The sequence below is a fragment of the Momordica charantia genome (assembly GCF_013281855.1).
Source record: "Momordica charantia cultivar OHB3-1 chromosome 8 unlocalized genomic scaffold, Mcharantia_2.0 BLBB01000008.1, whole genome shotgun sequence".
In the NCBI taxonomy this organism is placed as follows: Eukaryota; Viridiplantae; Streptophyta; class Magnoliopsida; order Cucurbitales; family Cucurbitaceae; genus Momordica; species Momordica charantia.
This window is the reverse complement of record NW_028275166.1, coordinates 1,230,376-1,252,388: the sequence shown is the minus strand read 5'-3', so window position 1 is coordinate 1,252,388 and position 22,013 is coordinate 1,230,376. Positions and strand designations below refer to the sequence as shown.

General features: G+C 35.3%; 3 protein-coding genes and 1 pseudogene across 12 annotated transcripts; 2 read left to right on the top strand and 2 right to left on the bottom strand.

Annotated features, from left to right (window-relative positions):
* The first annotated feature begins 360 nt into the window (after positions 1 to 360).
* LOC111004651 (phosphopantothenate--cysteine ligase 2) lies at positions 361 to 9,444 on the top strand. 6 transcript variants are annotated; one of them, XM_022275745.2, is made up of 10 exons: positions 361 to 519; positions 4,749 to 4,934; positions 5,056 to 5,179; positions 5,272 to 5,316; positions 5,412 to 5,497; positions 6,193 to 6,245; positions 6,512 to 6,571; positions 7,314 to 7,415; positions 7,651 to 7,770; positions 8,847 to 9,444. In XM_022275745.2, exons 2-10 carry the CDS (start codon positions 4,790 to 4,792, stop codon positions 9,084 to 9,086), a joined length of 975 nt encoding a protein of 324 aa, XP_022131437.1. In that variant the 5' UTR covers positions 361 to 519; positions 4,749 to 4,789; the 3' UTR covers positions 9,087 to 9,444. The 6 variants fall into 6 exon arrangements, with proteins under 6 accessions (XP_022131437.1, XP_087984309.1, XP_087984308.1 ...); XM_088128182.1 differs by lacking the exon at positions 361 to 519 and adding an exon at positions 1,044 to 1,168; XM_088128179.1 differs by lacking the exon at positions 361 to 519 and adding an exon at positions 3,303 to 3,499.
* Positions 526 to 3,365, top strand: LOC111004749 (pentatricopeptide repeat-containing protein At1g19720-like; annotated as a pseudogene). Its single transcript, XR_015793192.1, has 2 exons — positions 526 to 795; positions 868 to 3,365. The product of XR_015793192.1 is annotated as a pentatricopeptide repeat-containing protein At1g19720-like (transcript).
* Positions 9,445 to 9,968: 524 nt separating the features above from the next.
* On the bottom strand, positions 9,969 to 12,654 carry LOC111004548 (Chaperone DnaJ-domain superfamily protein). 2 transcript variants are annotated; one of them, XM_022275586.2, is made up of 5 exons: positions 12,308 to 12,653; positions 11,834 to 11,908; positions 10,901 to 11,040; positions 10,594 to 10,731; positions 9,969 to 10,379 (listed from the first exon to the last, which is right to left on the bottom strand). In XM_022275586.2, the coding sequence occupies exons 1-5, from the start codon at positions 12,558 to 12,560 to the stop codon at positions 10,170 to 10,172; spliced, it is 816 nt and encodes a 271-aa protein (XP_022131278.1). In that variant the 5' UTR covers positions 12,561 to 12,653; the 3' UTR covers positions 9,969 to 10,169. The 2 variants fall into 2 exon arrangements, with proteins under 2 accessions (XP_022131278.1, XP_087984310.1); XM_088128184.1 differs by lacking the exon at positions 11,834 to 11,908 and having other exon boundaries at positions 12,308 to 12,654.
* A 1,359-nt stretch (positions 12,655 to 14,013) lies between these two features.
* LOC111005001 (3'-5' exonuclease eri1) lies at positions 14,014 to 21,075 on the bottom strand. Of its 3 annotated transcripts, none has more exons than XM_022276337.2 (5): positions 20,929 to 21,075; positions 20,741 to 20,823; positions 18,085 to 18,680; positions 15,631 to 15,806; positions 14,014 to 14,930 (listed from the first exon to the last, which is right to left on the bottom strand). In XM_022276337.2, exons 2-5 carry the CDS (start codon positions 20,760 to 20,762, stop codon positions 14,477 to 14,479), a joined length of 1,248 nt encoding a protein of 415 aa, XP_022132029.1. In that variant the 5' UTR covers positions 20,763 to 20,823; positions 20,929 to 21,075; the 3' UTR covers positions 14,014 to 14,476. The 3 variants fall into 3 exon arrangements, with proteins under 3 accessions (XP_022132029.1, XP_022132030.1, XP_087984304.1); XM_022276338.2 differs by having other exon boundaries at positions 20,741 to 20,810; positions 20,929 to 21,007; XM_088128178.1 differs by lacking the exon at positions 20,929 to 21,075 and adding an exon at positions 20,230 to 20,405 and having other exon boundaries at positions 20,741 to 20,809.
* Positions 21,076 to 22,013: the final 938 nt, after the last annotated feature.

The window sequence follows — 22,013 nt, the reverse complement described above, 5'->3', positions numbered from 1 at the left end:
CAAGCATAGCTTATCATGAATAAAATATTTATAATCCTATATATGGTACTAAAAATAAAATAAAATATTTATTACCAATTATTTGATTCTGCATCCGTGTAACTTTTTAATTAAAAAATTCTAGTAATTAGATTTTGTAAATTTAATGTTATTAAGTATATAATCAAGAAAAAAATTACAGGTGCATTGATGATCTAAAAAATATATATCTGAAAATAATATAAAAAGAATAGAGTTATATTTTTACATATTTATTTTTAGTAGCAAATTTAAAAATTGAATTTCAACGTCAAACAATATAAATAAATGTTTAAGATAATATGGTTTACTTTTTTCGTTGTACAATATTTTAAATAAATGATCCCCTCGACCAATCTAATCTAAACCCCATGAGCCAGAGCCACCTTCAAAGGGACGAGAGCGGCAAAAATTTCCAAGCAGTACAGACGGATTCCCCCGTAGTCTCCATCTTCTCTTCTGCTCTTCATATCTCCAATCTCCACTTAACAGCAAATAGAGGTACGTCTTTAAATTTGAGGTCACCGAGGTTTATGGTTTCAACTTTTTTCTCTTCACATGGCAACTCTGAAAGATGCTTTTCTCTCGCCAAACAACGCGTCTCCTGTCCTTCCATATCCATCGTCTTCTAAGTTAAACTTCGACCTCCATCCCAGTCTTGGATTTTCTCGAAATTCCATGAATTTAAACTGTAGGATGCATTTCACCGCGGTATCGGCCCATAATCCACCCCGGGGTCAATTCGTTCCAGCTGCTAAAAGTATCGATCGTAATGATGTAGGTTCTAATATCCCAATTGCTCGTAGTTTGGTTTTGCTGAATAGTAATTTTTTGTCTGATTCTAGACAGACTCGTGCTCATGTTGTTAAGTCAAACGTTCATCGAGTTGATAGTTTGTTTGGGAACAAGTTGCCAAAGTTTAATGCCCAGGATGTGAAGTGCGTGGATAGCGACTGTAAGCTGTTCGATGAAATTCCCGAGAGAACTCTTCCAGCATATGCAGCTTTGATTAGGGCGTATTGCCGGTCACAGAAGTGGAATGAGCTATTTGCGGCATTCAGATCGATGGTTGATGAGGGCATACAACCTGACAAATATCTCGTACCCACGATTCTTAAAGCGTGTTCCGGAAGACAATTGGTGAAGACAGGTAAAAATGGTCCATGGGTTTGTGATTAGGAAGACGTTTGTCTCTGATATTTTTGTTGGGAATGCTCTTATGAACTTCTATGGTAATTGTGGGGATTTGAGATCTTCGATTGTTGTTTTTGATTCGATGAGTGAAAAGGATGTGGTTTCGTGGACTGCGCTTGTTTCGGCTTACATGGAAGAAGGCCTTTTGGATGAGGCGATGGAAGTTTTTCACAACATGCAATCAAGTGGGTTGAAGCCTGATTTGATATCTTGGAATGCACTGGTCTCAGGGTTTGCTCGCTATGGAGAGATCGACATTGCTCTCCAATACTTGGAAGAAATGCAAGAAAAAGGGTTGACTCCAAGGGTTAATTCATGGAATGGAATCATATCTGGCTGTGTTCAAAATGGGTATTTCAGAGATGCTTTGGATGTATTCATAAACATGCTGTTTTTTCCTGAGAATCCAAATTCTGTTACTGTTGCTAGTATTTTACCGGCTTGTGCAGGGTTGAGAGATATAGGCTTAGGCAGGGCTATTCATGCATATGCTCTTAAGTCCGAGCTGTGTGTGAACCTTTATGTTGAAGGATCATTAGTTGATATGTATTCAAAATGCGGACAAGATTATTGTGCTGAAAAAGTTTTTGCCAGAGCGGAGAAGAAAAACATTACATTGTGGAACGAAATTATTGCAGCTTACGTGAATCAGGGAAAAGTTAGCCAGGCATTGGAACGTTTCAGATCAATGCAGCATCATGGACTAAAACCTGATGTTGTAACCTACAACACACTGCTAGCTGGGCATGCAAAAAATGGGCAGAAAGTTGAAGCATATAAGTTGCTATCTGAGATGTTACAGAAAGATTTGACACCCAATGTTGTATCTTTAAATGTTTTGGTATCTGGATTTCAACAATTTGGGCTTAGTTATGAAGCTCTAAAATTATTCCGGACCATGCTATGCACTGGTTGCCTCCTTAATAAGGTGATTACTTTGCCAATTCGACCAAATACTGTCACCATAACTGCTGCTCTGGCTGCTTGTGCCGACTTGAATTTATCGCACCAAGGGAAGGAAATCCATGGATATATGTTGAGGAATGGTTTCCATGACAACCACTTCATTTCGAGTGCTCTCATTGACACATACATAAAGTGTGAAGATATTGATTCGGCAATTCGAGTATTTAGGAGAATAAAGAACAGGAATGTAGTTTGTTGGAATGCCTTGATTGCTGGTCATATGAAAGAAAGGCAGCCCAAAGTGGCAATTGAACTCTTCTGTGAAATGCTCGTAGAAGGCATAAAACCAAGTTCAGTCACCCTTTCAATACTTCCCCCTGCCTTAGATTTAGGGGTAGATTTGAAAGTGAGAAGACAGCTACATTCCTATATCACCAAGAGTCAGCTCCTCGAATGGTGCAATGACCTTGCAAATGTCTCAAGTTTCGGAAAATTTTAATGGAGGAGCTCTGCTTCATGGAATGTAGTGACATATTCCGTGTATGACTATGGAAAGGCCATCCTTATCTCTCAAGAAAAGAAAATGTTCGGATTCCCTTATTTCCTGTAGAGAACTGTGTGTGAAAACATTAGATGAAGATTTCAAGGCAGTGAAGGGTAAATCTTGATGATGCAGAGTTCAGTTCAGGCATTTGACCTGCTTCTTCTATGGCAATCAGCCAAACTTTGGTTTTAGTAGATGTGGAGTGAGGCACATCATTTGAACCCCACCCCCACGATCCAAGGGGAACTTTCTTGCGAGATGGAGATGGAATGATGTTAAAAAGAAATTGCCCAACGCTACTTTGGTTTACCCTCCTAAGAAGAGTAGTTTGCAGTATGTGGTGGGTTTTGGGATGGTAAAACCCTAGACCGTGAACCAATACTTCCCATAAAAATAATTTCATATTTCAAGGCAAGATGCAAATTCATGCAACGTTCAGTTGTAGTGTATTGAGGTGGTGTTGACCATAAGTGAACTCTAAGGCTCTACATTTTTCGATTTTTCATAAGGAAAACAAGTTAAATGGGGATGAATGAAAGTTAAAAGGTCCTGGGTGGATTGCAAGAAGGGTTTTTTTTCCTTCCCTTTTTTAATATCTTGGGCTCCTTTTTCTCAGTGCTCAAGAGCCCATGTGGCATCTCAAAGTATTGTAAGTGCGAAAGACTGACATTAATTAATTGAGCGATGGAGAGATTTGACTTCACATCATCATATAGAGCAGTAACTCGTGGTTTCTAACTCCATGTTTGTTGCAATCCTTGGTAATATTTTGGATCACGTTGGCTACCAACCAGGCAGTTCGTGGATTGATGAGGAGATAGTTCGAACTTTTCTTCGGTGGGTTAATTCCAACTCTTCACGAACTGAATGCCATCATTTTCTATTCCAAAGACTCAAAAGATCTTCTTTTTATATTTTGTTAAGCCCTAGATCTGACAACAGATTTGTCATTCGTCTTGTAATTTGATAGACGAGATTATAACGTCTAATTCTTCTTGATATAGGGATTGAATTTCTATCTGAATTATCTGTCATGAAGTGCGTAGGGGCATCGAATTCGATTTGAGGTTGATTTCGATGTTTTCGTTGTATACCACAGAGGATTTTGGTTTCAAGTTTCGACTATTTAAATGGTAAAATTCATATTTAAGAATCTTAATTTAATGACATTTAAGAATGGAAACGGTAGAAGAAAGAGAAAATACGATAGAGTTCTGTGAGAGAAAGGGAGAAACCAACGGTGGGAAAAGTAAATCTGAGGCAAGTATTCCGTCAGTAGTTTGACTTTGAAGAAGATAGTCTTCAAATTCGAGCGTTCGGCAGACAGTACAATCGATTCAATTCCAGAACAATATTGAGTAATTTGGTTCCTTCCTCGCATCAAATCGTGCTCGCATTTGCGTTTCTCAACCAACAACAGTAAGCATGACGCATTTTGATTCTTGATAAAGAGTTCCAATATGGGGGAAACCCTAGGATCTATAGCAAATTTCTCCGTTATATGGATTCAGCTGCAGAAAAGCATGTAATTAGCTTCTTGGATTCCATTTTCTTACGCTTATCGACCTCTCGGATCCATCGGTTGAACCTCTGCAATTTCCATCGCTTATAAATGTGTGAACAAAAAGTATGTACTGCAATCTGGGAGCAAATAAGGAAGAATATGGGAGAACTGAGAAACAGGGAGAAAAAGAAAGGTGGGGTCGATCTCTTGTGGCAAGATAAAACTGAGTTCACAAAAGAGAGGTCGATCTTAACAAATTTACTGTTTGAGGCGAAGATTTTCCTTTTAAAGTTCGAACTTGTAAATTGATGGCGTTATTCTCCACTATTCTCGTATGATGTGATACGTGATTGTTTATTTTATATTCCTTAACGAGTTAGTTGATAATATTGATTTTTGAATAGATTTGCGTGGCTATTAGACAGTGTAAGTTTTCATTTTCTTTTTGATATTCCTTACATATGCAATTCCTGATATAAATTTGAAAGTTATATTCAGGGGCATTTATGTGTTGCCTCTGACTGTTTTTTCTATCTATTCTATACAAGTATTTATCCATAATCCTCTTCTACATGATTTCAGGGTGAGGTTTTGATAGTGTCTCTCTCTGAAGACATTTCCAAATGGATGAAAATGGACCGCAAACACCAGAAGAAACCCTAGATGCTGAAATCAAATCATTTTTTGATTCAGCTCCACCTTTGAGGAATATTGAAAATATCAGTGAAAGTTTGAAGAACTTTATTGAAATCAATTCATCACCAGCTGGCAAGTTCTCCCTTAGTTAATCTCTTAAGCGTGTCTTTTTATTTTGATTAGTTGCTGTTTCCTAATATTCTACTTATTATTTATAATTAGTTGAATTTTATTATTTTGCTTGTAAATATAGGAAGTAGAAGTGCCAGGAAAGTTGTTTGTGTGACATCTGGGGGAACCACGGTTCCTTTAGAGCAAAGATGTGTTCGCTATATAGACAACTTCAGCTCAGGTCACAGAGGAGCAGCTTCCACAGAGTAAATTACATTACACACTTCAATATGTTTTATACTAGAGATCACACATTGTGGTTGTTTTTTTTTTAAGTGATCTTGCTAATTTCTATTAGGTACTTTCTGAAGGCTGGATATTCAGTTATCTTCTTATATCGAACGTACGCACTCGTCTTTCTTGGAACTTCGTGGTGTAAGAATTATTTTAGGCTAAGGCTTGATACTTTCCTGGGCGAATTTGTGTTTCTGTGATCAGGAAAACCTGTCAACCATATTGCAGTTTGCTTCCCGATGATCCATTTCTGGAGTGTTTTGAGTTCACCTGTGATTCAGGCATACAAGGTTTGTGATTTTCATTATCCACAACCTAATCCAAGCCCGGCTAGTTACAACTGTAATAATGTCGTATGTTCCGCTGTATGCATAATAATAATACTTGAAAACGTTCATTTTTTCATAGGTATACAAGGAAGCTGGTGAGTTTGAAATGACTCTTAAAATTGTGGGAAGTGCTCAAGTCCATTCACATTATTTTTCAAAAAATTTTATGGTGTTTGGTTACATAGTAAAAGTGATTGAAAAACTTCTGATAACACTTGTGAGAAACATGGTCGGAGGGCTTTCTTGTGATTAGGTCTTTAGGGAGGGGGATCTCTCTTCCACAGCACTCAGGTTTGGTCCTTTTGTGATTAAAAACATTCCCAGGTTTCTTATCTAAAAATAATAATTAAAAAAAAAAAGAAAGAAGAGAAAGAAAGAAGGAAAAGTGTTTTACCAAAAAGTATTGTGCTCAAAAGTCATCCCAAACACGTATTTGATTTGGTATACAATGTTATTGTTAACAGTTTGGTGTAATATCAATGTTTGTTATCAAATTCTTGATATTCAGTTTACTTCATCAAGCAGATGTACCTTTTTTTTTGTTGTCTGAGGGTTGGGGTTAAGTTACCTCCCTCTTCGAGCACTTTGCCTTTCATTTTATTGATTAATTGCTATAATTCATGGTGCTGATGACTTTAATTCATTACAAAATTCAGTGCGCCAGTCATATTCAGAAGCAGTGAAGAGTGCAATCAGTGAGCATCATGCTGTATGGACGACTTAGTAGTATCATTTCTCCATTTAGAGTTTGATTTTTCTTTGTTTCTTCTGTGTATTAGCCGCTCATAGCTTACTCGGTTGGTAATGAAATCCAGTGATTAGGAAACTTTTTTTTTTTTTTGAAATCCGTGTGTCCGGGCCAGCTCGCGCGCACCTCGACTAATCACGGGTCAACCGCCTGACCCTACTACATTTGGTTGACAAGGCAGTGATTAGCAAACTATAATAGCAAAATTTGGGATTTGATTATTGCAGGCAGTAGCAGATGGCACACTTCTAAAACTTCCTTTTACAACCATTTTTGAATATCTTCAGGTAATTTTCCTTTTCTTTTTTCTTTTTCTTTCTTTCTTTCTTTCTTTCTTTCTTTCTTTCTTTTTTTTCTTTTGTGTGTGTGTTAAAACCCAATCGTTACTTCAGTGTTACGTCTATATTTTTGTGCTAGCTGTAGGAATGAGATACTTTATTAGTATAGTCTATGCCTTATATTGGTCAAACTTACAATGTCTTTAGTTTGAAATTCAGCATGCTATAATGTGCAAGTTTTGATGAAAGCATTGATGGGGTTCACAAAGAAAAATAATATTCATTCACTCTGAATTCCGCAAGTTTGAAATGGAGAAACTTGTTCTCCTCCAATCACACAAGATGGAAAGAGAAGAAAATGGTTCTGTTGAATAACTCACTTCTTTTTTATTTTCTGTACTTGCTTTATTTACGAAGGAGAAAAGGACCTTTTATATACTACCTCCATAACGCGTTCAAAAAGACACATAAGAAAACATGGGTACAATGCTTTCATACATTCAATGCATCTGATATATCAATATTCATGTACTTTGAAATGCACGATCCCCATGTATCTTAGAAAATGTATGAAACAAGTTTATGTAGAAAACATACGGTAATTAAATATTCTTCTCGATCTGAAAAAAAAAAAACTTTGTTATTTTATGGCCTTGACTAGCTTGGCTAATTTTAGTTAGACTAGCTACCACTTATGCATTATTACCTATTGTCTTTTTTTAATATTATTATTTATTTATTTATTTTACAGATGTTGCACTTGATCGGGACATCATTGAGGAGTCTTGGACCCCATGCACTCTTTTATCTTGCTGCGGCTGTCTCTGACTTTTATGTTCCATGGGAGAGCATGGTAATGGTTTAGAGCATAAATCAATTGTTTCTTTTCTCCTCCTGGGCCCAAAACCTGCCAACACGACAAAATTTTCAGAATGTATGAATGAAAGAAAAATTATAAACATCTAATGGACATCTGTTATAATCAATGAAACACAACATTTGTGACTCTAAATGATATTTGTTTAACCATTCACGTAACTACTTGGAAATTGTTACCTTCATCCATTTTTCTAGTCTTTTCATTTCAGGCAGAGCACAAAATTCAGTCAGGATCAGGTCCTTTAGACATGCGACTTGCTCAGGTGCCAAAGATGCTATCAGTGCTGAGGAGTGAATGGGCTCCAACGGCGTACTGTATATCCTTCAAGGTATGTTCTGCTGCTTGAAACTATGTGAATATATGTCAAGGGGATATTTAACCCTATTGCACCACCCCAAAAAAAACCAAAGGAAAGCTTGTTGCTTTTATATGATTTTAAATGTTCTTTTATAACTAACAAAAGCATTTCATAGGGAAAATGAAGTGTACAAAGAGCGGATACAGACAAAAGCCCCATCTGAAGTTCATAAAATGCTTACTTAACGTAATGGAGTAGCTATCGGAGAGAGAGAATAATTAGATCAATTGCAATAGAGAACCAACGCAACTTCCCGAATTTCCTCCATTGACCGTAGTTCTTATAAATCACTTGGTCCATAGGAGAGCTTGAATGGAGTTGTCAAAGAACCATTCTTTCTTCCTGCTTAAAAGCCAGTTGAATGGGTTTTGGGAGTTCTTGGTTGAAGTTAAAACAATTAAGAGAAACTTCTATTGGATAAAATTCAAGAAAGGGCATTGAAGAAAGTGTATGGTTAACCTCTTCATTCTCGTTTCTGCCCAACGACACTGATTACGGCCTACGGGAGAGAGTTCTGAATGTGTTTTCCCTTTATATTATTGTCTCATGGAACCCGTTAGAACCTTCCCATTAGAACCTTCTACTTCTTAGGGTACTTGGCTTTCCAAATAAACCTTTGAGAATTGGAGGATTCATAAATGAAATCCCGATCTTAGCGATAGAATGCCACAGGCTGAGCACTGAGCTAACCAGAAGTATCTCACCCACGCGTTCTCACTATCGTTGATCAAAAATTTCTTGATAGGATGCCTATCAGGAACTTGCTATAGGGGTCAAAGATGAACAATTGCTGGTTTTAATTTATTTTCTTTAGTGACTCAAACTCTGAGAACTCTAGGATCAGTGCACAAGAACTAACACATTATATTCACTGTGCACTAGATGTATAACATAATTTGCACTGTCCCCTTAAAATAATAGTATAATGCCATTACATATAAATGTTCGGAACAAGGATGCTTCTGCGATGATCATGCCATTATGCCAATTGAAAGTCGTTTGGAGTTCTTTTTATTTTTCACTAAAATTTCTCCTTTGTTGAACAGCTGGAGACTGATGTAAAAATTCTCTTGGAGAAGGCAGATGCAGCTCTGAGAAAGTACAAGATGCATATGGTCATTGCAAATGAACTTTCGACCCGCAAAGAGGAGGTGACTCTTGTTACTGAAAATGAGAAGATACATGTTCGGCGTGACCCGAAACTGGTTGGTGATGAAGTGGAGAATCATATTGTCAAACATATAGTTGAGAAGCATTCTACTTATATCAATGTCTTTGATCACTAAGTGTCAGAGGGTTGCTGGATCATACGAGTGATCGAGTGCAGAGTCAACACCCCTTATCTGTTTATACTTTCCTTGTCTAGTTTACATGGTTCTGCTCGTTTCTGGTAGAAGAGAAGATCTACGTCCTGAGTCCCTTTGTTGAACTTAAATACACAGGGCGAAGCTTTACATGCATGCTAATGTTGGTTCTAATTATACGAATAATATTTTGTCTCAAGTTTGTCATGTAAAACTTGTAATTTCACTAATCAGTGAAGTTAAAGCGGCTTCCAGAGATGTGGCATACTTGATAAAATCATGTGGCTTGTCTTTCTGTTACTTGTTTAATAACAAAATTAGCTGTGTTGTCTATTCTTCACTTGCGAGTTCTTCGTTGTCTGGTAAATGCATCTTCTGCATCTGTTGGAGGGTTCTTCCATTTGAGATAGAATTGGATAAGCATCATTATCAAAATTACAACAGAACCAACTATTTTCAATTTTCCACCATCTCATTGCACAACCATTTTCAATAGAGATTGGAATATTGAATGAAGCTAACTTCCACACGCTTTCAAACACTCATTCAAATTTAGAATTAACACCCAAAAAGCACCAAGCATTCTTGCCTACTCAAAATGATTTATAGAGACATTTAGAGAAACACTTTCAAGAGATGAACCAAACATTAAACACAATTTATTGAAGTACTTATGATCAAATTATTTTGTCAAAATTACTTATTTAAAAGCAGTCCCAAACACACTGTTACTCATGGCTATAAAAGATTTACCGTCGGACTTAATTTACTTTCAACCACCCTAAAAAACTATTTCATCCTCCCTCACTTCTCTTCACCCGTTTTGCAGTAATAAAAGGGGAAAGGGGAGAAGCTACATTCCTGTGCAAGAACCTTTTTCTTCCTTTTGTAAAATAAATAGTATATACAATTAGAAATTATTCTAATAATATTTGCAGTAGTATATACAACTGTTAATCGATTCTTTAGAAGGAATTCTGTGCAGAAATTTTTCTCTGTTCTTTCTGTTTTTTTCTAAGAATATTTGCAGCATTAAATTTGAGGCCAATTAATTCAATGTATTATCTACAGGTTGTCATCATCGTCTGTATCAAGCTCGAGGCCTTCCTCAGCTAAAAGTTGGCTTATTACCTTTCTCTTTTCATCCTCTGCTTTCTTTCGCATTAAGTCCCTCTTCTTCAACACAAGTGTGTGTCGCTTGAGTGTGCTGTTAAAATACTCTCTTGACGCCTTCATTTCCTTTGCCAGTAATCTCTTCTCTTCTTCTGGATCAACCTGCAATACCATTCACTTTAGGAACTAGGTGTTCCAAAAGAAAGACAACCATAAAGAAAACTGTAAAGTGATAGATAAGAATGAGGGAAAAAATCAGTAACTCTGGATAAACAATCCCAGAGTTTTTTTTTTCCTTCAAATAAGAATCTAAGAGTTGATTTTGAGATTGTAAAAATGAAATCAGTGCAATCCTTAGCATCAAATATTTGTTCACCTTTGATCGAGAAAGGCGACGTGCCCGTAGATTCATCTCACGCTGCTGTTGCTCGGCCCAAGCTGCAATTGCCATGTCACCCCGTTGATCAAAAGCTTTGCGCTTTTTAATAAGCCACTCCATCCATGCTTGAGATGCCTGATGATCAGCAAAATAAGGCTATTTGTAAGCAACTTATATCAGAATTTGTTTGACAACCAAATACCTCTACAAAATGGAACTATCAAATATGAAATCAATAACATAAATGAAAATTATCCACATCATTGAAAATTATATTCACTCAATAACATAAATGAAATCAAACCTTCATTGGGTTAACCCGGTTATCCACATCATACTGCCTCCGGTTTTCATCATCTATGAGCAACTCATAAGCAGCTTGAATCTTGATGAATCTAGCTTCAGCTGTTTCTCCTTCTTCAAGAGTTCCTCTACCATCATAAACTTTGAAGAAATAAAGAATCGGTTAACAATTGAAGAAATAAGCTCTTTAATCAAACATAAGCATGAAACATGGAGATGAAGGAAGGCAGAACACTTTTTTTTTGTGTGGTAAGAAAGGCTGTATCGATTGATGCAAAACATGGCACTGGCAAAGTAAGAACAAACGATACCAGTACTTCCATAAAACAAAATAGAACTTGAGAAGCCACGATCCATCAATCTAAATTCAGACCTATTAACAAGTAACAGCAAAAGTTTAAGACGTTGGATTAAAAGTAGCTCTATTTTAACCACCGTTTTCAAAAGTAGTATACTTATTGCACTTCAGCCCAAATTAAGCTTAGAAGACATTGCAAAATTCGTGTTACATGCCCCAAAAAATGTCTCCAGAGCTAAAGTTTCGTACGATCTTCCAGTGCAATTCTTTTGAATCCAGAAGGCAAAAAACCGAAAAAATGGGCTTTAATTTTATTTTTTTTCCTCTTTTGGCGGGGGAGGGGGCATTGTGAATAGGCTGAAAACCCCCTTACTCTCATGCACGAGTCCAATAAATTGACTAATTGGAAATGCTAATGTATCGATGACAAAGGAGTATTTGACTTACCATTCAGCTTACAAACGGTTTAATATGTGATTAACTTAGATGGTCTAGTATTTTAATTGCAGAGTTGTCATTCCTTCCTTCTCACATTTGATGAATCTCATGATTTTTTTCAAGACAAGAAGCACTTCAGGAATTCAATCATGCGAAACTTTAAACTACATAATTGTTTCACTTGAGCAAGGAGCAAACCATCTGGATGATAAAATTTGGCCAAGCGCCTATAAGCACTCTTTATCTGTTCTTCATCAGCATCCCTCTCTAACTCTGTTTTTAAAAAGAACAAATAAAAAGTTTCAAATCAATTCGATATACAACTAAATGAGATGCATAAAAGCAAAAGAATTCCATGAAATTCTGAACGATATTAAAAAAAAAAAAAAAAAACACTATACCCTTGAAAGCATCAACAACATTTATCCCAAGATCGATAGTCCAGAGTCATTATAACACTATTAATTCCATTCACCAAATCCAATTTGTTCACGTTGTGCTACTTCAATGTAAATACACGAGATTTCCAAACGGAACTCCCAGTGCAAACCACAGCTACCTTAGAAGACAATTATATGTATAATTCGGATTTCCGAGACGAAAAACCATAAGAGCAAGAAGAAACTGTCCGCGTCAGAAATGATAAAAAATGACAGAGAGAAAGAAAGATACCGAGAGTTTCATAGGGAGATTTTTCACTCGCCCAATTGGAGGCCATGGCCAGCGTCCTCCTCTGATTGAAACGGAGCCACTTCTCGGTCCAACTGAAGCGAGACGTGGAATTGAATCCGGGAGAGAAAACCGAGAAGCGACGCTTGTAATTAGGGTTCCGAAAGGAGACGGTGGGCATGGCCTGGCATCTGCTGCTAAGAATGAAGGAAGAAAACATGGCATGGGGCCTGCACACAGTCCTCAAACTGCTCATTTTTCGCTCCACAACTGCGAACTCTGAAACCAACTGGTAACTGATATCGAAAAGCTTCGGAGAAAAACTATGAACACAAAAATGGCGAGTTCATTGGCGGGTAATATAACTAATAATTAAACTGATTAATTTCTCCTTTATTTTCAACTGCAATATTAGTTTTGATGTAAAATAAAATCTTTACATTATTTTCACGAAACTAATATTAATTTGGTGGCAATTACGTGTATCCGATTAAATTTATGAAGTCATGAGTTTGAATCTTTCAATTCTCCTTGGATGTGTTAAAACAAAAATAATAATAATACATAGAGTATAGAGTAAGAAAGATAAAATAATTTTTTATTTTAAAAAATAAATAGCTATCAATTTTTTAATGATAACTGATAGAAAAATACTTTGTTGTTAGTAAACACCTAAATATTATTATTTTTCCCGTACGTCTATTCTTTTCTATTGGTAAAGATTCACCTTGAAATAAAAAATAAAAAAATTTAACAATACCGATGGTTACCATTCAAGAAGCCGAGTCATATCATCTCAAAACTCACCGCCAACTTGCTATACTTGCATAATATTATTTATCAATTCTAAAAATGAAGCACAAGAGGTATATTTTAAAATCGATTTAAACATAACTTAAATGGTCAATACATCGCCTAAACCATTATATAAAGTTTAGATCTTCCCTATAAAAAGCCTAATAAAGAGGTTAAATATTAATTAAAATTTCATAATTACTGATTCTAACCATTATATTTGCATATTATTTATATTATTGTCAAGTATTTGAGAACACCCTTCCAAAATTCATTAACCAATCAACAACTTACATAAATATCCGACTAACATAATCATACAATCACTAATTTACACATGTTATACATTTTGTCACATTAAAAAATTATTCTTTCAACAACTATAATTGTAATATTGAATCTTTATTGTGTGCTAGACTCATAAGCCACCTTAAATTAGAAAATAATAAACACAACAAATATTTGTTGTCCACGTCATTAACCATCTCGAAAACTTAACCTTTTTTTTCCATAAGAAACCTACTTTTCACTTATATATGAAAAGGAAGAAAAATATTCAAGAACATGAACCTTTGAAGAGTAAAAGTCAAGTCATAACGAATAGAAAGCCAAAAGTTAAAATTGATACTTCATAGCAGGAAAAAGTTCAACACTAAAATTGTACATACTCCATTCTCCAACTGAAATAAGACTAAATCCATAGAACAAAATTACACAGCTGCTAATTATGGGGCTGAATACTAATGAAAAGAATATGTTCCACTGTAATACTAAGATATTTCTTCCCCTCTCATAGCCCATTCTAAAACTAAAACACATGAAAATCTACCATATGTCTTGTAATTTGTAACATAACAAAGCAAGAACTAAAAGGCAGACTAACAATAGAACCAATTAAAAACAGTGGGGGGGAATGATATTAGCAATTCTACAGATTGCCATTAGATTACGAGTAAAAATTAAAAAGTAAAAACAAAGCATACCTATCCAAAAGATTATTCAGATAATTTAGCATGCCTGATCGATCATTATAGAAACACCATCCTAACTACCCATCATCTCTTTCAACTCACACCCCAATAGCTTCTCCAGTCAATAAGTCAGCTTTACAAATGTTGGAAGCTCCCCAAAAGCACTTTTTAAGGAAGCATGAATTTCACAATTCAAACTACCAGCTCATTCTATTCTGTATGACTCAGAAACCTCACTCACCAAGCAGCCAAGCAACTTCTAACAGGGGACAGAAATCAAACTTCATATCTTCCAATACCTTTCTTTTTCATTTTTAGCTTCTTTTTTGTTTATTTTTTTATCTTCTTTACATAAGTTCATTTAATGAACGCTTCAAATAGGAAGATTCATAAATCTTTCCATGCATCAGGGAGAGGCCCATTCAAAGTAATGGCAACGTGCCCCCTTAGTTGCAGTCCAGTTACCACAGCCAAAGAAAAAACTCCCTTGCTTTGGTCCTGGCTTGCGAACCATACCTCTGCTGCTCCTAACCCCACAGAAACAGTACGGGTAGTACTGGACAATGGGAACTTGCACGGGCTTCGGTTTTATTGGCGGATGCGGAGGGAGGGTCAGTGCGTCTGGGGATTGTTTCCATGGCAATGGGCAGTCATAAGTCTGCCACATCAATGAATTGGTGATGGAAAATCTGAAGCCTCTGTGCATAAGAACGGAGAGTAAACGAGCAGTGTTCTTGGCATCATCAAGACCACAGTGAGGACGACCTTGCCATGCCAAGCCTGCCATCTCAACAGCTTCCCTCAGATTGCATCGCGCTCCACCAAAAACCTCACGAAATGGAATTTTTAAGTTGATCCATCTATCACATCAGAAGAGAGAAGTAAGAACTAAATTGTAGTACTAAATATAAATATAGTTCTTTTGCAATTACGCCAATGTTTTTTTACAAGTGAAACTTTATTGCACAAACATATGGTGGTAACATTTTGTGCTTCATTCATAGAGTATGTGAGAATGCATACATCATTTCTTATTGTGATGTTTTTAACTCGAAGAACGTGGAACTGCCTGTCCACGAACAATGCAAAGGAACTATTGGTCTACAAGAAGATGTGCGGCTATAGAAGTCCGTTAAAAGGCTAAAAGCCTAAAAGATAGCATTTTCCCTCAGAATGTTGGAACATTTTCTCGCTAAAAGTTTTAAACTGTAGTATTAGATAAATAAAAAGACTGAACACGTGATTGCCATCTAGGAGAAATTTGCACAGGAAGCTAAAGTTGTCAGAAGTTGACTGGAAAATTGCTAGGGGATGAAGGTATCCATGATTAACTGATTGGTTTGTTTTCCTGCGATGTTTTAGACTCCAAATGTGGGATACTCCTACCTCGTCTAATTACTTACAGCAAAGCACAATCGAGAGCATCTAAGATTCTAAAATGATTTTGTTCCCGGGAACTTGAGTTCTTCCAGTGCACTTCCTAATTCATGATTGTGTAGGTGTATAGTGTTGTTATTATTTGTACACTACGTAAACACAATTTCTATGACGATCATTTACCGGTTAAAATATGGAGGCTTTCGAATCTTCTTGAATCGGCATTCTGACTCTAACATGACACGGCAATCCCAGTTTGACCAAGTTACCACCGCAAAATGAGTATTCTTTATCCCTTTATTTTCAAGCCATTTATCATGCCTGAGGAGAGCTTCATTGAGAGTAACACCTCTGTCCACCTATAAAAACGAAATGAGGTCAAATGAAAATCAGAAGATCTTAAACTAGATAAGCAGCAACCAAATACGATTTTAAAGGAAACAGAATGAGACTCCAACACTCAAAAGGTTTTCATGAAACCAGATACATACCCTAAATATTCCATCCAAGTAAATATTATTGAGAATTAGAGTCTTCCCATTCCAACATTAAGGGAAGCGAAGTGTGTATAAGGGAATTAATGTCACATGAGAAGGGAGTTAGAGTCTTCCCGTTCCAACATTAAGGTAATCAGTCACTATAATTTACTCCAATAATTAACAACAAAAATAATGGAAATCACAAAAAGTACTATTAACATAGACCCACGGGGAGGCAATGAAGTGCGTAATGCTCCAAACCTCCTCCCACGAAACATTGACACCATGAAACACTTTCTTGGTCCTAGCAACCCACAGATTGCAAAGGCTTGCAAGGGAAACGCACTACCACAAATGCTTCCCCTTCCCAATGGGAATATTCAACTACAACCCCTTTGAGGAACCTAAGACAACCCAAAGGACCAAATATTTACAGTGAATGCACACCTCCAAAAAATACGATTAATATCCTAAAACACATGCTTGCAAAGCACACGCCAATGCAGACCGAGCGCCAAGGAAGAAGATCTCCAGATGAAATCAATAGCGTTAATCCTCCCCAAGGAAACAACCCAAAAGAAAAACCAACATGCTTTGGAATACTGACCTTCCAAAGCTTGCAGTACAAGGACTAAATTAAAAACGCAAGAAAGCTCACACTAAAAGATGCATTGTCAATCCAATGATTCTCCTAAAAGTGAATGAGCTCCCCCCACCCCTACAATAAATTTAACATTATTGAGAAATCAAGGGAAGCTCCTAGAAATAGCTTTCCATTTATATTTTAATATTATAATTTAAATGATAGTAAATTTGAATCAAACAACCTCTTAAATATTATAAAAACATCAAAATATTGATACTTATTTCTATTTTTTCCTTTTGAAAACAATTTCTAACAATAATCGTGCCAAACAAGTTTTCTACTCAAAGAATCCTTTCTAACAATAATCGTGCCAGACAACTTAGCTTCAAACACTCTCTTAATGTCCAATATCTAGAAAGATGTGGACGTGTCAACAATTTAAAGAATTTTCACATAGCTATAGGTGTTCGAGCAAGTATGCACCTTAAAAATAATCTTATGAGAACCTGCAATACTAATAAAAACAATACTTATTATACTTGAGGCTATTTAGGTGTAAGTTTGTTTGATGAACTAACTTCCTCAAACTATTTTCTATGGTTTTTCTTTAAAAAAAAAAATTAAGAAACTGAACTTTCATTGAGGATAAATGAAAAAGTATACAAGGAGCATACAAAAAAAAAAAAAAAGTCCGTCAAAGGAAACCAATCTATAATAAGGGACCTCAACTCAAAAGAATTACACCTATCTAGTAATTACAAAAAGCCTTAGAAACCGACATCCACACAGAGGTATTAAATCTAACTAGCTCCCAAATATATTTTCTATTGTTTTTCTAATAATATATATCAGAAAATATATTTTTTATTCTTTTGTGTTTTACTTTGCTATGTGTGATTATATGAACAATTAATTAACATAACAACAATGAAAAAGCATGAAAACAGCTAAATACTATTTGTGTTATTTTGTCTAAACTTAAAAAAATAAAAAAATAAAATAAAATAAAAAGAGGACCTTGCTAAATTGCATCAAAGAAAGGCTTCTTATTTTTTAAAATAGAAGAATGTTTTAACTTAGCTTCCAACCTTTTTTTTTTAAATGAGAAACAATTTCACTTAAAGGGGGAGAAAAGACCTCAATCCAAGGGAATTACAAAAACCCAATTGGACAAAAGGGTAATGGAAAATAGGGGACAATTTACACAAGAGCCAATAAAACTTAGCTTCCAAATTTAGCTTCTTAATATTCTAGGTAGGGATTAGGGAGTGACAGGCCACATGGTTGAACAAAACTTCAAATGCATCTCACGACATAAGAAAATTATTGAACCATCAAAAGCAAATTATGTACCGAACTAAAACTGTGGAGGAGAATGGAAAGACAAACAGAGAAGGTTCAAATAATTTCAAAAATAAAATCTAGGCCAGAATAAGGAAATTCACAAGGAACTTATAGGTTTGCCAATAATAAACAACACACCAAGTTTGTTCCATCCCAACAACATGCAACCTCCAAGAGTAATTGCTTTTAAAAAATATATATATATTTTAAGCTAAGGTGCCAACAAACCTGAATTTGCTGAATGCCAGTTAGATCCCTGCAGAAATCACTCAAAAGCTGATTGCAAGTTGGGCGCACATATGTCTGAAAGCAAGCTTCCAGTTGGCCAGTCAAACTACTTACAATGACAGATGGGAATTCAATTATCTCCTGTGGATGGGGATTTCTTTCCTTATCACAGGTTGCTTCAAAGTCTATAACCACAAAATATTGGAACTCTTGCAACCGAAATTCACAAGGGTAATTCTGTTCAAATATTTTGAAAGGAACATATTGGATGCGATTCTCCACTGGCAAAGAGTAGAACTGGCATTCAGAAGCATTCATCTGGCACTGCTGCACCTTTTGAGAGTCAAAATGGAATGCTGGCCATGATCCAGAATTATGCTGATAAGCAGGTTTGTGGTGAAATTCATTTGGACGTTCAATGAAATTGTTAACTAATGGGTGGTTTGTTTCAGGAACATCATTGCTGCCATGACTACTGATTTCATCTGTAAGTTCTTGGTAACCATCAATAGAGTTTCCACTGTGTTGCAGATTAAATGGCATTCCATTATTCTGGAGACATTTTATAGAGGCCTCACAGTTCCTCTGCATACTTTCTGCAAACAAAGAAGCAAAAGAAATCAAAATAATATTAAATTTTTAAAATTTTCAACTCTTTTTTTTCATCCTATGGATAAGAATCTATTTCTTCCAATAATATTGTATTGAGAACACAAAAGGTTTCGCCAGTCAATATGGCTAAAACAATATCCAATAAAAACATACAGTTAAACAAGTAAAAGACCATCAACATTTTGAGGAAAGCAAGAATATATATCACACTTAATTCAGATGCTTATAGCTCGTTCATCATTAAAAATGTCACAAACTTCTTTTATATGTAACACAAAATGATGTGTTTAATCTCCATGAGCTGAAATACATCTTTTGGCACTCCAATCTGACACATAGACTCTACAAGAGGAGTCAAACAAAAGACGCTCCAATCTATATTTAATAAGAAGCATAGAGAAGTTACAAAAAAGATTAGTGGCACTCCAATTTGAGGCATTAACTCTACAAGATCACAGAAGTTAGCAAAAAATAGGTTTTAGCTTGATGTCACATAAACTTCCAATATGTCAATTGGAAGTCTAACTACCTCGAATTTGCAAATATATTACTAAACACCTTGAACAATTTTTTAAATTGAAATTCAACTTTCAAATCTGCTACCAAACACATATTTGAAAACACTTAAAACATGAAATACAATTCTATTTATCATTGAATCCCTTGTTTTCAAATTTCTTTTTTTAGATTACCAACCAAACGCACCCTAAGCTTTCAGAGAGTTTTTCTGCAGTCTCTCCTTGATCTTCCAAATCTATTGTATTAAATCTTTGAGTTGGGTAAGACTTTAAAGGCTTACACTATTTGTTCCTCACTCTTTATGAAAAAACCAGCCCCCTTTCCCAAACCGTATTTGCTAACAGTCACCTCATACCAAAAGGATGCTTCTTCCAAAGAAAATCCCTACCCCTAATTTGAATCGACGTCTAAACTTCTATTTCTAAGATTGCCCAAACCAAGCCTTCCTTCTCAACTCCAATATACAACCATCCTCTGTTTAACCAAATAGCTGCCCTCATCAATGTCACTCCAAACCCATAAGAAGTTTCTTGTTTTCCTCCCAAATTCCTACCCTATACTATTAGGAACCTTAAAAGAGAGAAAGGTGGAAGGTAGAGATGCTAGAAAGGACATACATGTATAACCTAGCACACTAGAGGCCTACGACCCTTCATCCCTTTTTTTATACAAATTTTAGAAGTTGATATAGGTTAGATAGATGGACGAAAGATAGAAAGAGAGAGATCGTAGCTAAATTTCAAACTGAAGATCCTTTGCATTTAACTCAATAGTTATCCATTGTTTCATACTAATCCTCTTGATAGTCATACTATGGCAAGAATTAGCTAATAATAATGAGCCACCTTCGCCAGATGGTAAGAATTACATTCCACCTTTTGAAACACCGGTGATTCAACACCAAACTAGTTAACATAAAACCGCAATCCAAATGCTCCGTCTAAAATTCATATCACCCAAAAAAACAAAAGAAGATTCAGATGGTCATTCTCTTAGTGTTAGCACAATCCTTACCCTTCAAATTTTCGTGCTTTAAATGTTAAAGAAGCATTGAAGTAAAAGATTTCTGACTGGTAGGACCTGCCACCTAAACTCCTCACTGCTACGAAGTATGATGCTCATAAGCCCCAATCTGTAGATATTTGTGTTATTGTATCCATATCTCCGGGTCAGTAACCTCCCTCTGATCTCTAATTTTAATAACAAAAAAGCGACAAGAACTAACGTTAACTCAAAAAGGCAAATGCCCACGTCAATTTCTTCACTTAACTCCTCGATTTCTAATTAGAAAAACTACCCTCAACTCAAAACTCAAAAAATAATAACATTATACAGAATTAGATACTTCTAGTTCCCGGGAACGCTCTAAAAGGTACGAGACAAAGTCGCACAATCCCCCTCGAGAAGAAAGGGGGATGCGACTAAATCAGCACAAAATTACACTGATTGGATCATAAAATGAAACTCATAACAGTTGAGAGAAAACTTAAAACAGTTCAAATGATAAAACAAACCAAAGACACACCTTTGCGTTCAAGGGCCATCATGATCTTCAGAGTAATTGAGATCGACCACCAAGTACATCAGATCTACCTCTGAAATTCCCTCCTAAAAAACCCGATGATAAGAACAAATATACCGAAGAGTTGCCATATATACTCACGTAATAAAGGGAAAAATAAATGAAAAACAAAAACAGAGAAAAAGAGAGACCTGGTGTGATCTGGAAGGTGAGCCGGGAGAGAGGAGGGAAACAGTTTGGGGAGAAGAAACGGAAATAAGTATATATGTACGTGTATTGATGATGAAATATCGTATCAATATCAAATTATGGTTAAAATATTTTTGGATGGTAATGACGAAAATCAAATCTGAATAATATGATATTATTCAACAGTTTTTTTTTCAACAAATATCTATAAGCCTTTTTTTATATATATAATCTAAATAGTCCTATGTTATTTGAAGAATTAATAACTCCTTAAAAAAATTATTAATAATATCTTTTTAAATCACAGAACCTTACCACTCAAACATATACCATATAGATACTCGACCAAAATATAAGAGGGTAAATTTACACTAACATAAATATAGAATCTTCTGCAATAACAGATTTTGATTACTTAATAAATTGGCTTGAAGATTTATATTAGATTTATTCCTTTTATTAACAATAAGATGATAAAGATATACTTTTAAGTCATGAATAGAAATAAATCAATGATCATAGATATGATTTATAGCGTTGATGGCATATATTTTATTATTAATTATGTTAGTATGTTAACATGTTTCGTCATGCAATATTTTTTATCGGTATATGTGGTTGACGATATATACCTTAACTAATTGAGAGTTATGTTCATGTTAGCGATATATATTTTAGTTTAAGTATGTCGTCGTTTTTTTTTATCAACATAGGACAACACACTTTTCATTATTTATACGAAATTAATGAATATTGGGTTGGGAGATGTGTTTTGTTCAAATGATTAAGTGTCAATTAAATTTTACTTTTTCAAATAATCATATTTAAATGTTTCTTCGTAACTAAATTTAAAGCAATGTAGTTTTAAAAAAAATATTTTTATTTATTACGACCATTGTAAATAAATAAATAAGCTTTTCATTGTAAAGTACTTACGAAATTTAAATTACACTAAATTAGTAAATTCATTATAAATTAGTAATTATTTTTAAAAAGTATTTTTAATTTTATTTTTTGCTTTGCCGTTGGGATGGAAAAGTCTCCATGTGATCCGCTTTAATATGGGTGAGAATTATTGGTTTATAAT

Coding starts and splice junctions, on each gene's coding strand:
- LOC111004651 (XM_022275745.2), top strand. CDS start 4,790: ATGGATGAAAATGGACCGCAAACACCAGAAGAAACCCTAGATGCTGAA. Junction 5,180..5,271: donor AGAGGAGCAGCTTCCACAGA/GTAAATTACATT, acceptor AATTTCTATTAG/GTACTTTCTGAAGGCTGGAT. Junction 5,498..6,192: donor CTGTGATTCAGGCATACAAG/GTTTGTGATTTT, acceptor TACAAAATTCAG/TGCGCCAGTCATATTCAGAA.
- LOC111004548 (XM_022275586.2), bottom strand. CDS start 12,560: ATGAGCAGTTTGAGGACTGTGTGCAGGCCCCATGCCATGTTTTCTTCC. Junction 11,909..12,307: donor ATCTCCCTATGAAACTCTCG/GTATCTTTCTTT, acceptor TTTTAAAAACAG/AGTTAGAGAGGGATGCTGAT. Junction 11,041..11,833: donor CAAATTTTATCATCCAGATG/GTTTGCTCCTTG, acceptor ATTTCTTCAAAG/TTTATGATGGTAGAGGAACT.
- LOC111005001 (XM_022276337.2), bottom strand. CDS start 20,762: ATGATGGCCCTTGAACGCAAAG. Junction 15,807..18,084: donor CTGGCATTCAGCAAATTCAG/GTTTGTTGGCAC, acceptor TCGTTTTTATAG/GTGGACAGAGGTGTTACTCT. Junction 14,931..15,630: donor AAGCCTCCATATTTTAACCG/GTAAATGATCGT, acceptor CTGATGTGATAG/ATGGATCAACTTAAAAATTC.